This window comes from Halichoerus grypus, chromosome 4, assembly GCF_964656455.1.
Source record: "Halichoerus grypus chromosome 4, mHalGry1.hap1.1, whole genome shotgun sequence".
NCBI classification, from domain to species: Eukaryota; Metazoa; Chordata; class Mammalia; order Carnivora; family Phocidae; genus Halichoerus; species Halichoerus grypus.
Window position 1 is genome coordinate 2,154,479 of NC_135715.1, and position 20,568 is coordinate 2,175,046.

Genomic DNA, 20,568 nt, shown 5'->3' on the forward strand with positions numbered 1-20,568 from the left:
CCCAGGAGTGATCCCGGGCTGGAATCCGCCATATTCACCCAGATGCTCCTACGAGCAGGACCAATCACAGATGGAAGAACAGCCCTATCGAGCGAGAGAATCTCCGCATAACTCACAAGAGGATGGATGAAAGTTACAAAAGGAACTGCGTGCATCTTTCCACATTTGCGAAGATCTTACAATCTTCTTATAGAAAAACGGTGGCAGCGGCTGAAAGGCTACACGAGCCTGCCTTCCCGCACTTCAACCCGATCACCCCCGAGGCGCGCAAAACTGTACCTACCACTGCTGGGGGTCCCTTCAAACTCGGAAAAGAAGCACGTGGAAGCTGCGAGGACGCAGCGAGGTCGGCCAACTGCGCGTCCAGGCCCAGATCGCGCCGCACCCCAACCCCCCGCCTCGCATACAGGGCTCACCACGCACTCCTCGCAGACACAAGCTGGTGTGCAACGTACTTTACCCAAAATACGCAAAATATACTCGGTCACTTAGCCCAGTTCACTTGACTTTATAAGAACAAGAACCGTGCATTCCACCAGCAAGTGGTGGAACATCCCAGTAGGATTTTTGGATGTTTTAAATGATGATTCCAACAGGACCTGAGATGCTTTATGATGCCCACAGTACAGGACGAAGTTTGAACAGGTCACTTTAAGAATTCATTTCCTGGTCTGTCCCATTCACGGGGGACCAAACTGGCCCTGGAGCACAGAGAAAGGCCGTCCCTCGGTGCTAGCGCGCGTAGGGACAGATGGCCTCGCTTTTCCCACGGTGCTTTCCTCTGACCCCATGACAAGATTAAAGAGCTGGCTAGGACTCACCTGTCTCAACTCCTGGACTTCATCCTTCAATGCATAGACCGTGTCAACAAGGCTCCTGGAACAGAAAACGGGACCAACACCTGAACCGGGATGGGAGTGAGCACACCGCACGGAAGCGCTCCACCAGGAGGCACGACGATGCCCTGCCCGCCAACCATCCCGCGCCGCACGCGCTGCAGCAGCCTGGTTAAGGCTCGTGCCCACCCCCACCTCCCCGCCCTAAAATGCTGGGGGGTCGCTTACTTCTCCTCGATCACCGTCTGACCATTACTCTTGGTTTCTTCAACTATCATCTTCTCTTCCTCTGGAAGCAAAACTTGTGGAGCAGACTCTTTGCGTGAACCTATGATATTAAAACAACAGAAACACAAACAAACCCACAGGTGAATGCCGTGGTGGAAATGAAAACCTGACTCAATAACACAACTTAAACATTACTATTAAATCCCGGGGATCGTGTGTTATGAAACTCTCTAGATACAACACGGGAAGGGCAGCTTTTTACCAATTTTCTCCACTTCTGCCTAGCGAACTCAGTCCTTCTCATGCCTAAAGCATCTAGATGCAAGGAAGCACCAGCCTTTTGCTTCGGTTCCTTCATGAATCGGGATCAAATCCTGAAATCTTCCACAGGTAGCAAGGTCCTGACCCCAGTGCCCTGGATGTTTTGGAATAAATACCAAAAAAATTGGGGGGAACATCTGAATCAAACGTTGAGACCAATCATTCCGGGCGTTTTAGAAAGATGGGCCAGATAGTGGCATGCACAGAGTGCTCATAAATGCAAACAGCTGACGAAATGCTTAACTCTAGGACAACAAGTAAAAATAAAGGTTGAGACACGTGGTTTAGAAAAACTGAGATTTATTACTTCTTTCGTAAAAACCTCATTTGACATTCCCTGGAACATACGCATTTTCCCAGCGGAAGGCGGTAAAGCGCTGACGATGCTGGAGGGAGGCGTGCGCCGTTTCTCCGGGGCCCACACTGCAGCCTGCCTGGGCCCCGTCCCAAGGAACACGCGCCATGGGATGGGTACTTTAGAAACCGGGAAACCCAAATATCTCACAGGTAAGAAAGGAGACTCCAATCTTTTTTAAGGACACAAAAAAGAAAATCTGAGGTAGTGCTTTCTTAAAGGTCATACGACACTACAACTTGTATTTTTGAAAAGTATCAGATGCGAATTTGAGGGAAGAATCTACCACAGAATGCAAACGCCTGCAAGTGGTATTTTGATAAACATTTCTCCATCAAACAAATACACTTGGTGTTTGACAGCTGCTAACGGATTACAGAGATGCTGGTACAACTCGCTGTCTCCTGGTTTACCTTTAGTCTGCCTTCCACAAAGTCTGCCAAACTCTACGATGGCTGTGCCTCCTCGCGTCACGGGGACATTCAGCAGGACACCGATTTTCTTAAAGATAGGGTTTCAAGTATAGTTTCACCAGCACTTCAGTGTCAGCTTAATCCCCTCTGAACAGGACTAGCAACTACCATCAAAGCTTGACGGCCACAGGGCTCCACGCCACAGGGCAGAGGGCTGGAGTTTGCCGGCCACGTGGCCTTGGCCTCTCGACTCTCCCTGCTGCCACCTGGACAACTCCACAACCTGCTCCGTTCCCGTCGCACAGCCTGGGAAGGACGTCAGATCCAAGCGCACCGTGACACGTAACAGCAGGAACTGGACAAAGCTAGGATGCGGACCACCTCCTGCCGTGCCGTCCCAAGCACGAGAAGATTAAACTCCGGGCAAGCAAGTGCCGTTCTGTGTCCCGCAGCGCGCGCTTCGGCACGTACATACGTCTCCGGCCCAAGGAAGGAAGGGCCCGTCGGGGCATCAGTAACTTTAGTGCTCCGATCGGATGGGGCACTTGGGTTTCCGTCACAAGCCACAACAGCCGGTGTGGGTGCGCATCAGCGCACTGCCACTCTCCTGTCCGGCCCCGTCGCTGCCAGGGACTGCTGTACCCCCCACTAAGGGGCAGACCCCCACCCCGTCACAGTCACCCATCCCCAAGGGGAATTACTCTTCAGAGGGCAACATCCTTCGAGACACGGCTCCGGAGAGGGACATGTTTCTTAAGACATCACTATGCTGACAGTCGGCCCCCTGGAGTAGCGCCGACTCCAGGCACGTCATCTTCTAGATCCTTCGGGGGCTTCTGGGCCACAGCAGAAAATACTGCTTAGGAAGGAAATTGGTATATGGGACAAATAAGGGAAAGCTCAGCAGTACCAGCCGAGGTGAGAATTCTGAAGGCCGTGGAACATCCCGTGCTTCCAAGACACGCAACGTTACCTCCGTTTTCCTCAGGAGAGTTAGTTAGCTCATGTGCTGTTTTCCCCAGAAAAACAAAGGGATTCATAAAAATTCAAATGTGTATACCACATGTGTAGGAAAAAACGGTTTCAGTGAATTTTCGCCATGGAGAGAGGTCATGAGTCAACTTGGTTGGCTCCTAAGTGCCCCCGCCCCTGCCACCCGCTCGGTGTTACGGTCAGATGAGAACAGGTCCCAGCTGTGTGTCCATCACCCCCAGCTGGAACTACGATGTCTCATTAGCTCATCCACGTGAGGACACGACAGGATGAGAAGTTCACCAGGCAGCGCTGTGGGAAAACGGGCCTCCTCGCATCTCTCCCTGGCTATTTTCACACCTTGTAGCTTCCTGGGCTGCCCGCTGACATGGGGCGCTCCCAGCTTCAAGCAGCAGGACAAACAAGGGACCCCTGTGTCGTAAGGACAAGGGTCAGATGGCAGGCGCTGCCCCGTCCGCACGAGTAGGGAGGCCCAGGGCTCGTAAAGCAGAACGGAGCTAGCCAACTCCGCAGAGCTGCTCTGAGAATTTAAGAATCACATTTAATATCTTTTACCATGTAAAGTCACAAAAACAAAAGCCTTCAAACCCGTTACTGTTACGTAACGGAACATGAGGGGACTGAAAGCCCGTGAGAACTGGTACACGAGCAGCATACACACGATGGTTATTTTTGGAAATACACTGAAAGCATACCAGAATTTATTATACAAGCTTAAATTTGAGAATGTTATAGGCAGAATGTACGGACTTAACGGCTTGATTCCCGAAAGATGCTGGTGTGGAAAATGAAGATTTTTTACTAGCCTGCAGAGAAATCCATACGATGCTAGTAATGCGCCTAGTTTCAGTAGAATAGGTTTCTACGAGGACAGAAAACTTGGTTTTTCAGAAAATTAAATAGAGGAATGTTCTCCAGCCAGGTTTATAAGTAAGTCTGTTCTTACAGAAATAGCCAAGTTTTACAAAGTAGATTTAACAAGTTATCTCAAAGATCACTTGGGTATTTTTAGAGGGATCACAACATGTTTTCCCTGAGTTACTTAGTTTGGCAAAACAACAGAACCCGCCAAGAACGTTCTGTCACTTTATTTAAAATCCTCTAAGAGGGGCTGAGACACAGATGAATGGGTTCATGATGGTCCAGCACACTCAAGGTCTGTGTTTCCAGGAGGTAACGGGTACGAGCGCTGTCGGTAGTCCATCCTGCTGGCGTTCGTGCGGTGACCTCTCGGGGGGGGCTACTGCTCCAGGCCCCCGGGAGGGAGTGTGCGCCCTGACCAGAAGCGCTCGTCTGGAACGTGCCTGAAGTCGTTCATGTAGCGAGCAGAGAGACGTCTCTCCCCTCCCACCCCATGCACACGGACGCTGGCCCCCCACAGCGGCCTCTGCTGCAGCCCTCTCGTCTACACCATCTGGGGACTCAGGTCTGCACTTCCTGGAGAGTAGCCGTGCAGCACCTGGATCATCGCCCACCCAACCCCCCCATCAGTAAGGGGGTCCCCCCCAGAATAACGCTCTGTGTAAACCGTATGGTGTCGCCTGCTTCCTTTTCCAGCCTCAAAGTGCCTTCTCGGTTTGGGGGTATGTTGCTGTCCCTCCACCTTCTAACACAGGGGTTCCGCACCACATCGCTCTGGAAAATGCCGACGGCTACGGCCACTTCTGGAAGGTCCACAGTGCACATGGGGCACGCTGACGGTTTTCACCAGGTGTGTAGTAGAAATACTCACTTACTTTAATTCAGCATTTCCTCAAGTCACCTGAGTGCTGCGCCTTTCAGCAACATCCCACAGTTGTGTGTGTCACGGTTTAAAAGGGGTGTTGGACTAGCCTAGAACCCTGTCTGCATCTAGAAGGACATGCACACAAGTGCTGGCTGGATTTGCTGTTCAGTACGGGGGTGACTACAGTGGAACTGTCATCGACACTTAGCACCCATCCAGCACTTCTCCAATTGGAGGACTCCGGAGAACGTGTCCGCAGAATCTGGCTGTGGAGGCCACGGATGGACACGCTGTGGTAGCTGCACGCTGCCACACGGCGGCAGGCAGGAAGGCGAGCCTGGGCCCTCAGAGGTGTGATCTACCAGCTGGAGACACGTGGATCCCGGCCCCTACAACACCTGCAGCCCTCAGAGCACCGTGGGTCTTTGCGGAACACACATCTAGCGAGGGCCGGCACCGCAGAGGCCTTGCCTGAGCAGCACAGAGCAGGGGACTCAAAGCCCGGGCGCCTCTCCATGGTTGGACTGCCACCTGACCGGACACGCTGACAGAACACACGGCTCAGTCAACTCCGGGCACACAAGGGCTAGCGCGTGGGTGCGTGTGTGCGTGTGTATGCGTGACAGGGTCAGCCCGCATCAGAAGCCTAAACGTGGTGTTTGTCAGAAAAGATCATCTGCTCATCTGGCCAGCAGTCGAGTACATTTGTGGCAGAACTCCATAAATTCTAATTCATCATCTTTCTAAAATCTGCACCTAATTACGCTCAAGCGAAACTGAACTTTCAGAATGAAGGAAAATATTACAACTTTTAAAAGAAATCTATTTAATAAAATCTCTCCCAAAGGTCATTTGTTATTTGTGGCTATCATAGGATTCTAATTTTTTTCTTAGGAAAATGTGAGGAATCTCCTTAGGGAACCATCTGCACCCTTCCCTAGCCCCACGCGGACACTCCTTTTCACTTCTTAGCCAGCTGGGCATGCACTTTATAAAACAAAGATTAAAACTGACCTTAGTCTTAAAAAAATAAAAAATCTATTAAAGTTAGGCTTTTTTTTTTTTTTTCCATTTATGCACAACAAAACCAAGAGTGCTTCTTTCTGAAGACAAGCCTTTCAGTGACCGAAAACTTCTTTAAAAAAAGAGGGAGAAAGGAAATAAAAGCGTGTCAGGAGTGACCCTGTGTTGTCTAGAATGTATTTATTCTAAGGAAGTGCATGTCTCTCTACCAGAGCAGACAGAAGGTGTCCCATCGCCTGGCCTTCCTCTGGAAGACAACATACAGGAGAAGAGCCAAATCATACTCAGTTGCAAAAGCTATGCTACTCCCCCGCCCCCCAGGTAACAAATATTAAAAGCCACAGGCTAGCAAATGCAAAATTTATTTCAACTGTACATAACAGAGGTCTTTTTATAAAACAAACACGTCATGGCCGTATGCACCCACAGACAATATGCGTACAGTACAATGCAACCTTCAGGTGTACATCCAACGGAGTCTTCACATGGCCGTCACCCGCTAAAAATGGCTTTCCCGTTCACAGAGAAAAAACACAATATAGAGATTTTTTTTCAAGGTCTTATACCACTATATACACATTACTGTGTTTTGGCAATTTTACGCAAAACACACACTTAATATAGCTTATATACCGTGGCAAGGGTAAACTCAAGGTCCACACCACGTAGGCCCCCACGGAAGGCCCGGGACGGCTTCTACCCACCTGCGGGTGCAGGGTCCGCGCCCGCACACTACGCACTAACTGCGCACGCGGCCAGGACGGAGCTGCCCCAAGCAGACTCCATTTCACCGTGACTGCAGCCCCACGGACGGAGTGTCCCCGCCCTCCGGTGCCACGTCGCCACGGCCCCCCGGGACCACTTCCAGGCCTGTGGCACTAACACTTCCGACCAGGTCACAAGAGCAAATGGTGCAGACATTCGAAACAAGCCCAAACGACCAGAAGCCAGGGCGGTGTGATGCAGGGATCCCAGCATCAGCAAAACCACCGCGCACGGGGCTTTAACTGGTACCAGAGGACTGAGGGGACAGCGTCAGACCTCGGAGGACGGGACGTGAGAGGTCTCCGGAGGACGACCCACACGACACGTGGTGGTAAGGAAGTACCACAGCGCCCCGCGCTTGCTGAGGCTTCTTGGCTGGGGCGGCTACGCCAACTCACCGACGGCAGCCTCAAAGCAGACAGACAGACATCCTACCATCAGCGTCAGAAGAGTGGCCACTGTACGTACAAAACACAACAACTGCTGCTAAGTTCACTGCATGAACTTCGTAGTCCTACTTCTCCCAAACTTCCACTGACTATTCGGCTGAATACATATAAACCCCATCTCTACCGTGGGTTAATACTGGGCTCTGACTAATTTTAAGATTGCTCCTCAACTTTCTTATTTATACTAAATGATATAAAAGTATGAAATCTCCAGATGGCGTGAGCAGCTCGACAGCTGTGTGGCAACAGAGACCTATCTGGAATTCCTGGCTTTCCTCAGGACCTCACCGCGGGCAGTACTGAAGGCATGTGACCCGCTAAGCAACACGCTGCCGCCAGGGTCCACCGGCGCCCGGCCGACTAGGGCGCTGCAGCCCGGCTGTCCCTGCGCAAACAAGATCACACACTGGCTACGGGGCTTTGCTGGGGGCCGGGGGAGGACAGAGATCACAGCCACCCTGAGGAGAGGAAAACAGGTTATTCCCAACGTATTATGGCATCTTGTTTTCTGAAGCTGGTTTCAATGAATACTTAAAACACAACCCTGAGGTTCCATTTTAACACCAAGTACAGCATGCATGGGAGAGAACAATGACCAGATGTGGATCTGGATGCCACGACTGAATGTAACAGGTCACATTCAGTTCTTTCTGAAGCAGAAATTCGTCTGAGAGAGACCCGTGAAATCTCCTTACAACAAATCCCAGGCAAGTGAGGGAGTTCCCTCCAAATCTGAGATGTTCTTGTAAGTGAGTGACATGGCAACCGAGGTCTTCAATGGACTCAGATGTCCCCGTGACAATCAGGAATGGGGGTCACAGAGGACGGGCTGCTGTAAATGGAGTTTCACGGCAGCTAGCTGCTGAAAACAAAGCCCGTGTCCGTCGCAGGCAGCGTGACAGGGATGTGGGGGGACAGCCAGGCCGGGACTGAAGCCACGCACTCACCTGGCTCTGAACGGAGTCGCATGTACACCTTCAGAGGCCGAGGGCTTCCGAGTTTGGCCTGAATCTTCAGTGGAGTGGCACGGGTGTGCTAAGCGCCAGTTAAGAGCGATTGCTCCAAGTAAGGAGAGTCGGGCGTGAGTTGTGGGGGAGGGTCTGAGCTCTGACAGTAACCCGGCCCTCGGAGACCCCCCGCCCCCCCGCCCCCACCCCGGGCAAACGGGGACGTGGGACGGCCGTCTGAGGCACCCTGATGAGCCACACCCACACACAGCCCTGCCTGGCGGCTAAGCGCCCTGGGGGCTCCTCAGGACACGGCTGTCGGAACTGACCCCACGCTCCCAGCGCGCTCTCCTTGGCCTCTCTCCACAGCTCGTTCACCAGTGGGGCTGCTGCACACAGAACACTGAGACCCCGTGTAAGGCCAGAGTCGCCCCTGTGGTGCTGGCACTTAGATCACAAACCTGTACGGTCTCGTATAAAACAGGAAAGTGCTCACACAGCTGTGTCCACAAAGAAATGAGACAGGTGCTACACTGAGAACAGGAACCCAGACCATTCAGAGCTGGAGAGCCACCACCACCCACGGAGGGGAGGACCCTCGGGCGCGGCCCCGTGAGCGCACCGTCTCCTTCCACCGCGGCAGCTCGAACGGACGGTCGAACTGGCAAGTGGGCCTCCACACAGTACAATGGGAAATACCAGCAATGCTCTCAAAAGTTGTTAAAATATCACATAAAAGACAAGGAACAGCAAGAAAACATCTAAGAAAAGCAGGCTGCGATACAACAAGCATTTGTTAAGAAAAGCTCAGAAGTGCATTAGTTCTGGTGAGAGATATATGAGCAACAGCTCTTACGAGATGTAGAACCCATTCTGTAACTATGGGCTGTCCATATACTGTCATAGTCAGAGTCTTCCGAGAGGTCTGAAGGCTCCAGACGGGAAAGGCTACTGCGACGACCCAAGGAGTCTAGACTTGATTGGTCGTCGTCAGCCAAGACGTGATTATGCATCAGGTCAGTGCCTTGCCATGCTACGACGGGGAGGGATGGAGTGACAGGCAGAGGGGGGAGGGGACGGACAGGAAGAGCCACAACCAAAAACATGAAAACAAAAGCAAAAGGTGATGGGAAGAGAAGGAAGAGAGAAAATATTGTTAAAAACTGGCAACAATGTTCATTTCTCCTTATTTACGGTGGGTTTTAATAGCACAACCCTCAGAGTAAAACTGGATTATTTAAATAAACCTAAGTCACAATATTGTTCCCAAACGGTCCCTCACATAAGCCCATGTCCGCAGATACTTCCACAGACATTTCCCAGGTCAACAATTCTATCCCAGTCTACTAACCGTGAGCCTCGTTCAGGACATTTGTAAGAGGAGCCATTTGCGCATTTCATTAGGAGCTGTGTCTTATTCTGAAGTGGACATACTGAAGCGGGAGCTTCAGAGGGTTTTTGGACTGACTTCTTCAGCTCTCCCTTTGCCAGACTAGAACTCCCCAGAAGTCATCTTAATGATGGGGTCTAAACTTACCTTATCAAACTACCACCACTGTAAAAACTTCAGGGTGGAGAAAAGGGTTACGCAGCGTCCGGGTCCCTCTGGGCCCCCCCTTCCTGCCACTGCACCCCAGAGCTCGGCCAGGGGAAGAGAAAAAGTGGGAGGCCTGTTCAAACATTCTCAGTCCTGATGCAGACCCTTTTACCGGCAGGACAAGAGGCACGATGAGCCGAGAGCCACTGTGTTAACAGGAGGGCGACAGACACAGTGGGCACAAGATGGGAGAACAGAAAGAAGCCCGAGAGCAGTCAGCAGCTGGGAGCGAGGGCACCGGCCAGGCAGCTGTGAGGGAGGCATGCAGGGACACTGCGCGACAGACAGGGCACACCACAGCACCCGCGGGCTCCGTCCTAGTCCTGCTTCTGCTCCAAGGGCGTTCCATTCCCAAACCATAACAAGAACAAGCAGTGGGCCAGTTTGGATTCCTTCAACTAAATCCCTGGAGTCTAATGAAGGTCACTACTTCCTTGAGACAGAAATCGATACCAAAGATGTCTGGCTTTATAATGTCTTCTTGGCATCCAAACATACACTGAAAGGAGGTGAATTTTAGGTAAAGCATATTACCCTGTTTTTACGAAGCAATGTAGTATGAGAAGAGCTGCGTCCACTGTAATCCCACACTACCTTTCCAGCACCAAGGACCCATTCCCCCATCCTATCTGGTCCTAAGAGCATTAGGGTCACAGCCAGCTAGGACTGGACACACGAGGCCCCAGAGTGCTTAGCCCACAGTATCAGCTGAAAATAAAAATCCATGTATCGTGCAAAGCTGCTCTGACATGGGAGAACTGGAGACACGCGACACGGATGACAGATAAGCCGCACGGTCTGCGGGCCGTCCCTTCCAGGCAACCAAAGCAGCGAGGCCATGGGGACATCATGAGGCACCGTCTCCCTGATGAACAGATGAAGCTCTCACCAACACACACACAAAGCTCATGTTACCTGGTCTGTTTACCTGAGACTACCACTTTACAATTTTATTTCAAGTAATTTGAGAGAATTCTTCAAAATTTCAAATTCAAAACCCAAAACACTATGGCCACATTTTATATAACCTAAAACTTAAAACGGTTTCTTACCAAATCTATAAAACCAGTATCAAAAGACAAACTGTATTTACAAATGACCGTTTGCCTTGACGTACACCCCACTTCCAGGCCTTTCCATGTCTCCCCCACTCTGCTGACCAGTTACTATGAGTAAGTGTTCTCACAGGACAAGGACAAACAAGAGTCTCAATGCGCAGACCAGACACTTAAAACACCGGCCACAGGGAAGTTTCTAGGTGATCTGCAGACTGCCCATGGGGTTCAATCCTGCCAGCCCTTTTTAGCTGTCGCCATCTTTAACAAAAGCTAAAGCGGGTGAAAATTCCCTTTCCCCCCTGTCCTTTTTATCAGAACTAGTCTGACACGAGCCAGGATGCAGATCTGAACCACCAAAGTAGAGGTGGTAGGAATGAAGCAGTCATCAGCAATGTGCCCAAAGTCAGGGTAGAAAGGGAATCCAAGACTCACAACCTAACAGAAACCAGTTTCTAAGCCAGAATACATACACCAGTTCTCGCACAAAACCAAAACAAACCCCAAAAAGCCCACCTAGAAAGGACAGTGCAGGACACCCAGTGGTGCCTGTGGTCCTGGCCCCAGGGAGAGGGGAAGGCGACCCTTCCTCCTGAACCACACGCCCCACTGCGTCTGCACCCCGTGCTGCACTCCCCCTTCAACGCTGGGAGGTTAAAGACAAAAAGAGCCCACCTTTTCCTGTCCCGACAGATTAAGGTTCCTCAACTGAGACCTTGTGTGTAAAGATACAGGAAACTCAGTGGTGCTGAAATCCACCACATAAATTAGTTGGGGTCCACTTCCAAAAATGTTTAAATGCATCATTTAGAAAAGCGGGGGGTGGGGGCACTGCTAAAAAAGACTTGCTCTAGACTTATATTTTTGACAATTCTACGAATCTTAAGGAAGAAAGTCCCACTATCAACCAATAGTTTAAAGAGCTTAAAAATAACTGAACCCATCTTCTGTCTTCTAAGCACATCTCCTGACTAAGCAGAAGCTTTCCACACCGTGGCAGCACCTCCTCAGAGTCCCCCAGCAGAACGTTCTGTAGAAATGCGTCCTCTTACTGGCAGCTCAGCCCCTCTGCGGGGCCTTAGGGACGCCGGGCGGGCCAGCCAAGTGGCCCTCACTGACGGCCACACCCAGGGCCCAGCACAGGCCCCTCGATGGGACTCTAACCCCAGCGAGCCGCTGCAGTTCGCAGTCCGAGACGGTGAGACTTACTTGAGTTGAGCGTCTGCCGCGTTTTGGCGCTTGTGCAGTAAGCCTCGATGACTTTCAGAATCTGCGCGTCTTCTTCCAAAGCGGCCGTGCCTGTCAAGACACGAGACGCCACAATCAAGGTAAAAGTGACAAGTAGAACAGGTCACGAACTAAAAAACAATTTCTCTCTTTTATCAGATAACGGTTTTCTAATATTTATAAAACGGTTCTATGTTTTTAAAATATTTTTTATGTGCAACATATCTAGCAAAAGGCTAGTACCCTAAATATGTAAAAGTGGTCTTACTCGTCCGTAGGAAAAACAGCATCCTCCCATGCTGGAATTGAAAAAAGGGCAAGGAACAAGTGACACAAAAACACCTTAAGAAAAGAGGCTTCTTCTTGCTAAGAAGTAACAAAACAAAGCCTCAGGTTTTCACCCACTGGCCTGACAAACATAAGGAAGTCTGGCAATCCCCAGTGCTGATGGGGCAGCGGGGAGCCCACAGCGGGCAGCATGAAGACCCTGGAGAGCTCCAGAAAGAGCATTTCCTCTGATCCCCCGTTCGTATGAGAGATTTCATCCCATCCTCATCCCGGATGGTCACAAAGCACTACCAAGACCTTGTCAGTGTTCTTCCAGCCCTGTCCAACCACAGATCCCTCCAGACACTGGCTTCGTGTACTCAGACCACAGGCATGGAGGAGGAGAGAAGCTTCCAGACTAACAACATCGAGTGCTATCAGTCCTGGACTCAGTGCCTCGCACATACCAGACTTCACATGATCCTATGGGGTGAACTATTCCTCTTCTCTGTTTTACTACGTTTTCTACATTTTTTTGTATTTTCTAAGATATTACACTTGGGTATGTATTTTAAAAGGTTCACCTACTCTAATAAAAATGTGGAAGAATGGAAAGCTTAAGTATTTAGAAGCTATATAAAGCCTCAACATTTTATGAGAGTAAGATATATATACAAGGCAAATCAAATATGCTGTACTAAAAATAAATACCAGTATCTTCTAGAATTTTTAGGGTTTCAGGTCTCACATTTAGGTCTTTATAATCCGCTTTGAGTTTATTTCCATGTATGCTGTAAGCAAGTGGTCCAGTTTTCCCAACACCATTGTTTGAAGAGACTGTTCTTTTTCCCATGATATATTCTTGCCTCTTTTGCCACGGACTGACCATGTAATCATGGGTTTGGGGCTCTAGTCTGTTCCACTGGCATATGTGTTTATTTTTGTACCTACCATACTACTGTGATTAGTACAGCTTCGTAGTATATCTTGAAATCTGGAATTATGATATCTCCAGCTTTGTTTTTCTTAAGATACCATATGATCCAGTAATTCCACTACTGGGTATTTACCCAAAGAAAACAAAAACATTAATGTGAAAGGATACATGCCCCCGTATGTTTATTGCAGCATTGTCTACAACAGCCAAGTTATGGAAGCAGCCAACCCGAGGGTCCACCAACAGATGAATGGATAAGGAAGGTGGTGGACACACACGCACGCACACACAGGAATATTGTGCATCCACAAAGGGATGAGATCGTGCCATCTGTGACAACATGGGCGGACAGAGTATATTACACCAAGTGAAGTAAGTCAGACTAAAAAAGACAAATACCATGATTTCACGCATATGTGGAATCTACAATAAAAACAAATGAATGAACAAACAGCAGCATTAGACTGGTAAACACAGAGAACTGATGGCTCGGGGTTAGGTAAACAGAGCAGATGAGGGGGAGTGGGGCATCGAGGCTTCCAGTTAAGGCCTGAGTAAGCCCCGGGGATGGGAGGCCCAGCACGGGGCCTACAGTCAATGGTGGGACGCGCTGTGTGCTCATGACACACGGGGGCCACACTGGTGCTGGGCCTCGCAGAGCATCCAGACATCAAACCACCACGGGGTACGCCCGAAGCTAACGTTAATGTTGTGGGTCAACTACACTCAAAATAAAATTTACAAAGAAAACACAAATTTCAGCACCCAGAGTTGAAGAGCTATTGAGAAATGGACTTATCGCCCACTGACTGGAGCCCATGATGTACACGACAAGCTCCTCCCTCAGGAGTAACAGAGGGTCTTCCTCACTTCATTTCAGGAGCTGCTGAATACGGCAACTTCACAGGCACGTCGTTCCACCTCTGCCCAGGGGACCGCAATCTGTGCCTGGGCACCTGTCCAGATGACAGGATCAGACAGCTACGCTGGAGGTGAGTCGGTACGCACGCATCACCCGACGCCCAGAGACAGCACGGACCCAGAAAGGACGCTCGCTGGCCTCCCCAGGACGGAGTTCATGGCTATCACCGAGCTTGCTTTCCTCGCAGTCCCGACGTGGCACAGGCCACCCCACAAACAGAAACTTCCAGGACTCTGAATGTCAGCAAGACTAAAAGAACTTGGGAAAGCTCCGTGTGACTTCAGGGAGCACCAGAGAGGTACAGGAATTATGGTACGGCTGACATCTCTCCTCCAACCCACATGGGATCCCTGGTTCCCTTTCAGCCCCCGGTCCCTCCAAGTTTCTTCCGCTGGCTCCTCAGCTCCCCAGACCCAACATCGCATCTCATGGCCTGAGCAGCCGTGTCAGCACGCGAGCGGCTCCGAATCCTCACCACCCGCCTTTCCACCGGCCTCGGGCCTGGGATTCCTCCTGCAGGAACCCTTCCCAGCCTCGGCAAGACTGCGCGGGGGGAGGGGGACAAGTCCCGTGGGCTCTAGGACATGTCGCAGCATCGCTGGCCTCTAGTCACTGTAAGGCAGCAGTGCCCACACGAGCTGTACCAACCAGAAAGGCCTCCAGACGCGAGTGTCTCCAGAGGGGGCAAAGTCACCCCCGGCTGAGAAACCACAGCTGCGGGCTCCCTCTTCAAAGAAATCTGAACTCTGTCCACGTTGGCCCACTACACCGGCATCACCTGGGCCAGCCACCACCCGATCTTCCTCACCTGGATCCGTTCACCTCCTACCTGGCCTCCCTACTCCCACCTCTGCTCGCCTCAACTCAACACAGCAGTCAGCGATCGTGGTCGAAGCAAGGCCCATCACACCCTCTGCTCACCGCAGGACTGCAGCGGCCCATCTGCTCAGGGCGCCTCTGGGAATCAGCTCGCACTACCAACCCCACCACCTCCCACGTGGGCCCACGGGCTCCTTGCTGTCCCATGGACCTACCCTTCAGTAGAAACAGACAGGAGACTAAACAGGCAGGTAGTGTGCTGGTGCAAAGGGTGGGGGAGGGAGGGCCGCTGGGCCACTTCAGAGGGCGCAGTTGGGAGGTGTGGGGAGAGGGCACCGGGTGGAGAAAGCAGCCCAGGCAGCGGCTCCGGAGCCCCCAAGGCAGGGCTCTCTCTTCACCCGTACATTAGTGTCCTGGGAGTGCAACCCTGCTCTGCATGCTCAGGATCTGGGGGAGGACCGCCATGATGGCAAGCGACGCCGTGCCCACTGCAGTGCCGAGCGGTGTGAGCGCTCACGTTCGTGGAGCTGCCTCTAGGCCCCTCCCTGCACCTACCACTTCCAGCTTATCACCCATATCAGGACGAGTGGGGGAGGCGGCCCTTGTGCAGGCCCCCTGGACTCCAGGGATCCTGCAGAGCCCCAGAACCAAGCGGCCCCCTTCCCTGGAGTGACATCAGCCACACTCACGTTCTGACTACAAACACCTCTGCCACGAGTCTTCTTTTATAAATGAATCCCTGAAAGGTCCCAAATAAATACAGCAAAAAAAAAAAAGAGCAATGCTCCACAAAGTCAGGAAGACCCGTGACAGGTCCCGGGCCACAGCGGCAAGGAGGCAGAGCCCACCCCTTCCCTGAGGCTGCCACTGCCTGGGCCGTCCCCCCCTTGAGGTCCTCCTGCAGTGCAGACAGTCCCACAGCCGTCTGCGGCCACGGAGCCCCTCCTGCCTGTGGCACCGGGAAACCAGCTCAGCAGTGGCAAGCAGCGGGTGGGCACATGCACAATCTCTCCAGTCACTTCTCGAAATAGCTCTACTTGCTCACCATCTATCAACGGAGCATCTCCCATGGGAGAGGCTGTTCGGGAGATCAAGTGCCGAATCCAGCGCCACTTCCGGCATTTCCCGAGTTCACAGCCGGGCAGCGAGGGTCAGACACGCATATAGGGAAAAGCGAGACCTCGGGCTGCGGAGCAAAGTGGGGGTGTCCCCGGACATGTGGAGACACCTGGTGCAGCCCAGGCCAAGGAGGGGGCCGGACAGAACAGGTGGTCCCCCTGCACCCCTGGCCTGGGTTCCCAGAACAAATGATCACAGAGGCCAAGAGACCGCAAGCCGTTCCATCGAGGGGAAAACCACGCATGTGCCTCATCACTAGGCAGCTCTCCTGCTCGTGGGCGTCACCGCTGGAAGGGTTCACTGCCCTTGCTCCTCAGTGTCCTTTAGACAAGACATTAAGGCTCAGACCCCGACAGCTGACGCCTCCGGAAAGCCACCAGCCCTCTGTCTACGCCATGCGCGCTGCGCCCGAGACGGGCCCATGTCCTCAGCCACACGTGGCGTGTACTCACTTTTCCGCAGTGCAAACTCTTCGTCGGAAGGCTTCCGCTCAGGCTTGCGCTTAGGTAGCAACTTTTTCATGGTCTTGGGACTCTTACTAAGATCCTAGAGAAAGAAAAAGGGGAAAAAGTGCTGACATATTCCAAAGGCAGGAATTTTTCCTGGCGTGACGGTGAGAGTCACTGACAGCACGAAATAGAAGTTTCTACAGCCGCTCAAGGTAAAGAACTCCCTACTTGACTTGTGCTGGGCTTCCTTGGCCAGCTGCTGAGCATTAATATAAAAGCAAAAGCAAGAGGCACAGGCTCTGATGAAAACCCTCGTGTCCCTCGGACCCGTCGGCACTGTGACGGCACAGTGTGGAGGTGCTGCGGGCAGGCGGGCAGGCGGGCTGACCCAGCCACAGATGCACGCATGCTGCTAATTCTGGAGCAGACCCATCTGCTGCAGCGAACCAGAAAGCGATCAGGAAAACTAAGGCTATTTTTCGGGGAAAGGCAGAAGCCTCCAGAAAGGAGGAAAGGGAAGAAGATCTGCCCGTAGGCTCTGAGTGCAGACGCACGGACCACAGAGCACCGGCCCCAGCCCTGGCATGGGCACACGAGCTCATGGCGGAGGCACGATGCGACGATCCGCCCCTTCCCTCTCAAACACAGCGACTAAAGACCGCAGAGAAGGTCCGCAGGGACAGGCCAGGCTCCGGCGGCCAGGCATGTATGAGATCCTGGTGAGTTCTCACTGCTGCATCACTCAAGTCACACAAACATTTCGTGAGTCTTACGATAGGAAGCCAACGTGACATGGGCTATGGGAGGAATCAGACCAAGAGCACAGAAGGAACACAGCTTGGTTTTGGAAGGTAGCTCTTCAAAATCTCTTCTGCTAAACTGTACAGGCTTTTAAAAATGTGGCAGAAATCAGTGTCCAGAGAAGTAACTAGAGCAAGTGTTCTACAGCCCCGGGCAGCACGCCATGCTCACGCAGGCCACGTCCCCCCACCCGTGGGCCCAGGACTTGCACGAAGGGTCTGGAGGGGCTCAGGGACACGAGGCCACAGTTACCCCAGCACTGGGTCCAGCAAAGCAGGTGCAGCCCAGACAGCAAAACCAGATGCTCAGGTTCACGGCCACACCTCTCCCCTCATGCTCTGTGCTCCATGACTGGACGCTCTCCGCCCACCCTTCCTCAACAGCAGGGAGACCCCCACCGGCACGGCCGGCACCATTGCACAGGCTGAATGGGTCACAGATCCCCACATTCGTCACATAACTGCCCGCAGCAAAACCACCTCGGACTTGGGCACATGATCACCAGCAAGACAGAGGTCACAAATAGCAAAATTCATTAACAAAAACACATCAAGGACGGATCATCACCTATGTAATACTTCTGTGGGTCGTAAAACATGTAGGGCTGCTGGCAAGGATGGGGGGGTCCAGGGCCTCGGGCAAACGCGACCTCAGACGGACGAGGAGAAGTGCCCCAGGACGTGCCACCTCACGCCCTGCGCTCAGACTCGCACTCAGGCTGTGCACGCCTACTCACGCTCATGACCACACCCAGCACTTCCGTCATGAGCTTCCTCAAGTGCAAGTATTTCTCAGGTAGTTAAGGTAGTTTGTGTCCTGAACACAGGTGCAGCGTCAGCAGCCTGGTGTGACCGTGCAAGACGGACATGCCGCAGACGCAGCTCTCCAATACAGAGCTGCAGAGCCGTGTGCTTCCACTTTCATCTGTGCATGTTCTCCTCCTCTCAAATAGCTCCCGGTGACCAACGCAGGGTTCCGGGGCGGCCCTCACTCGCCCCTGGAAAAGGGTCAGAAAGCCTCGGCAAGACCCACCATGGATCAGGTGCACAAAGTGAACTCAGGCTCACCCGAGACGGGTGAGCTCCAGGCTCCCAGCGGCAGGAAGCAAGGCGCATCCGCGAAGGGCACAGAGCATCTAATGCTAGCCGAAGCAGAAGGGAAGGTCAGAAGAACCAAGGCGGACCTTCACGGTTCTGAGGCGAGTTTGTATTTGTCTTACGTCACAGAATCACAGACACAAATACAGAATGAAGCACAGAACAGACAACCTAACACGCCGAGATGTCAAGTTCGCACTCGCCTGCGCCCAGACCTCACCTCCTTGTAGCAGAGCGCAGCCGAGGGCCGCAGGGGGGGTGCGGGTCGCAGGCAGCTCAGGCTCCACGGCTTGGGGGTCTTCGGAGGCTCCAGGGGCCCCCAGTTGATGGTGGTGTGCGGAGTGCCGTGGTGGGAGGGGTGGGGCAGCGTGTGGTAGGCAGGCGTCAGGGGTACCGGCTTGCTGTCCGCGTGCTTGCTGGACGGGGCGATCGGATGGGAGGGGAGCTACAAGGGGAAGAGAGAGTGAAACACCACAGTTGCCATCAGGGTCCCCTCAACCAGACCCACGAGGTTCTGCCCATTTCTAAAACACTCCCAGATTGTCATCATTTCTTTACTCTCCAACCCCAAGCAGTCAGCTTCTGGGGCACCCGTCTACTGTGCGTCAGGGCAGCTTGGGGGAGCAGGCAGCAGGATGTGGAGGCCCAGACCCAAGCACCCCATGCCACCTTTATTTGCCACGGAGTAGCATTTGCAACAAGGTGTTCCACTTAGCATAGATCAGAATTTTGTAAAAGAACAGGCATTTCTTGTACTGAGAATGTGGTTATGGGGGAGGGTAATTCTCCCCAGTCACATATTTACTGCCTGGTGATTTAGGGGTGGGATAAATGCCTGTTTCCATTTAAAAAGTTTTCCCAAGACATAGCCAGGCCCATTCCTGTTGATGGCTATAAAACCAAAGTACGAAACCATATTGCCTGTAAAGCTGAAAGTATTTTACGGTCTCTTTGCAGAAAAATTTTGCCAATCCCTAGGGTAAAACAAGTTATTTTCTCAGAAAAACCAGCTTGAATCAAAATAAAGTTATATAAAATCTAGTTTCTCAGAAAGATAATGGGGTTCATATTCCTAGAAAACCCCAAAATATTCCATTACAGTGACAATTAAATGCAAAAATGTTCAATAAAATAATACTCAAAATCAGCCAATGACCTCAAATTACCCAAAACAGTAAGGCATGCTTAATAAAAGAGCGAAGTGTTCTATGAGCTGGAAATCAGGGTGAGATCATCATTCAAAAGAACTGCCTATTTGAAACACACGCTTAATGAGGAGCCTGGCAGTGGCTCATGCCACAGCACCCCAGGGCAAGAGCAGGAAACTCCCCGCAGTAACCACGGGCCCATCCCGGCCGCGTCCGCGCGTGTATGTGCGTGTGTGTGTGTGCGTGTGTGTGCGTGCGTGTGCGTGTGTGCGTGTGCGTGTCTTGTAACAGGTTATACAACCACTACATAACAGTTTTCTGAAACTACGTAATTCACAAAGCGAAATTATGTAGAACATCTCTTCTAGCAGTAACATCATAGTAAATAATATTGGGATTTATTTCTCCTTAAAAAGTCAAAAGAGGGAATGGTCTATGCTAAAATGAGAATATTCCAGCTGGACACAGCTAGATCACAGGGAGAATACATAACACCTCAAAGAGAAAATTCTCTAGGAAAAATATGTAACATTTCAAATGCCTGTTTGTGAGAAACACCGCCAGTGTTCAGAGAACAAAGTTTTACCTGGTGTGAAATCCCTCTGTTTGGTTTCAAGGTGTTGCTGACACTATGAAGAAGCACTTCCATTTTTCTTTATAAACATTCACATATACATACAATATCTCTGGAACAAATTTAGTTCCATGTAAGCTAAGCCTCTTTAGTATCTTTTTTTTTAAAGTATGGAGAAGTTATAAATGGCAGAGCCAGTCAAAATGAAACGTTAGCTAAAGCAAACAAGTAGTCTCAACCTCCAAACTGTCAAGAGAAACCAAGTAAGGTAGAACTGAGCTGAATGTTACACTACAGGGGCAGCTGGGTGGCTCAACCGGCTGAGCGTCCGACTCCTGATTTGGGTTCAGGTCATGATTTCAGGGTCCTGGGATCAAGCCCCACGACCAGCTCCCTGCTCAGTGGGGAGTCCGCTTGAGGATTCTCTCTCTCCCCCTCTGCCCCTCCCCCCGCTTACACAAGTGCGCTTTCTCTCAAATAAATCAATCATTAAAAAAAAG

The 20,568-nt window shown here is 51.7% G+C and overlaps 1 protein-coding gene across 11 annotated transcripts in view; it reads right to left on the reverse strand.

The window, feature by feature from the left end:
• ARHGEF7 (Rho guanine nucleotide exchange factor 7) overlaps positions 1-20,568 on the reverse strand; it is a 130,425-nt gene that overhangs the window by 2,604 nt on the left and 107,253 nt on the right. For 6 of the 11 annotated variants that reach the window (XM_036081644.2, XM_078070077.1, XM_036081653.2 and 3 more), the window contains 6 exons: positions 18,567-18,791; positions 16,452-16,545; positions 11,918-12,007; positions 8,913-9,089; positions 1,065-1,164; positions 822-876 (listed from right to left, as the gene is read on the reverse strand). In XM_036081644.2, the coding sequence (XP_035937537.2) occupies positions 822-876; positions 1,065-1,164; positions 8,913-9,089; positions 11,918-12,007; positions 16,452-16,545; positions 18,567-18,791 (741 nt within the window). Of the gene's footprint in view, positions 1-820; positions 877-1,064; positions 1,165-6,241; positions 7,119-8,056; positions 9,090-11,917; positions 12,008-16,451; positions 16,546-18,566; positions 18,792-20,568 lie in introns of those variants that run through there. The other 5 variants (XM_036081657.2, XM_036081667.2, XR_004913885.2 and 2 more) reach the window with 4 other exon arrangements.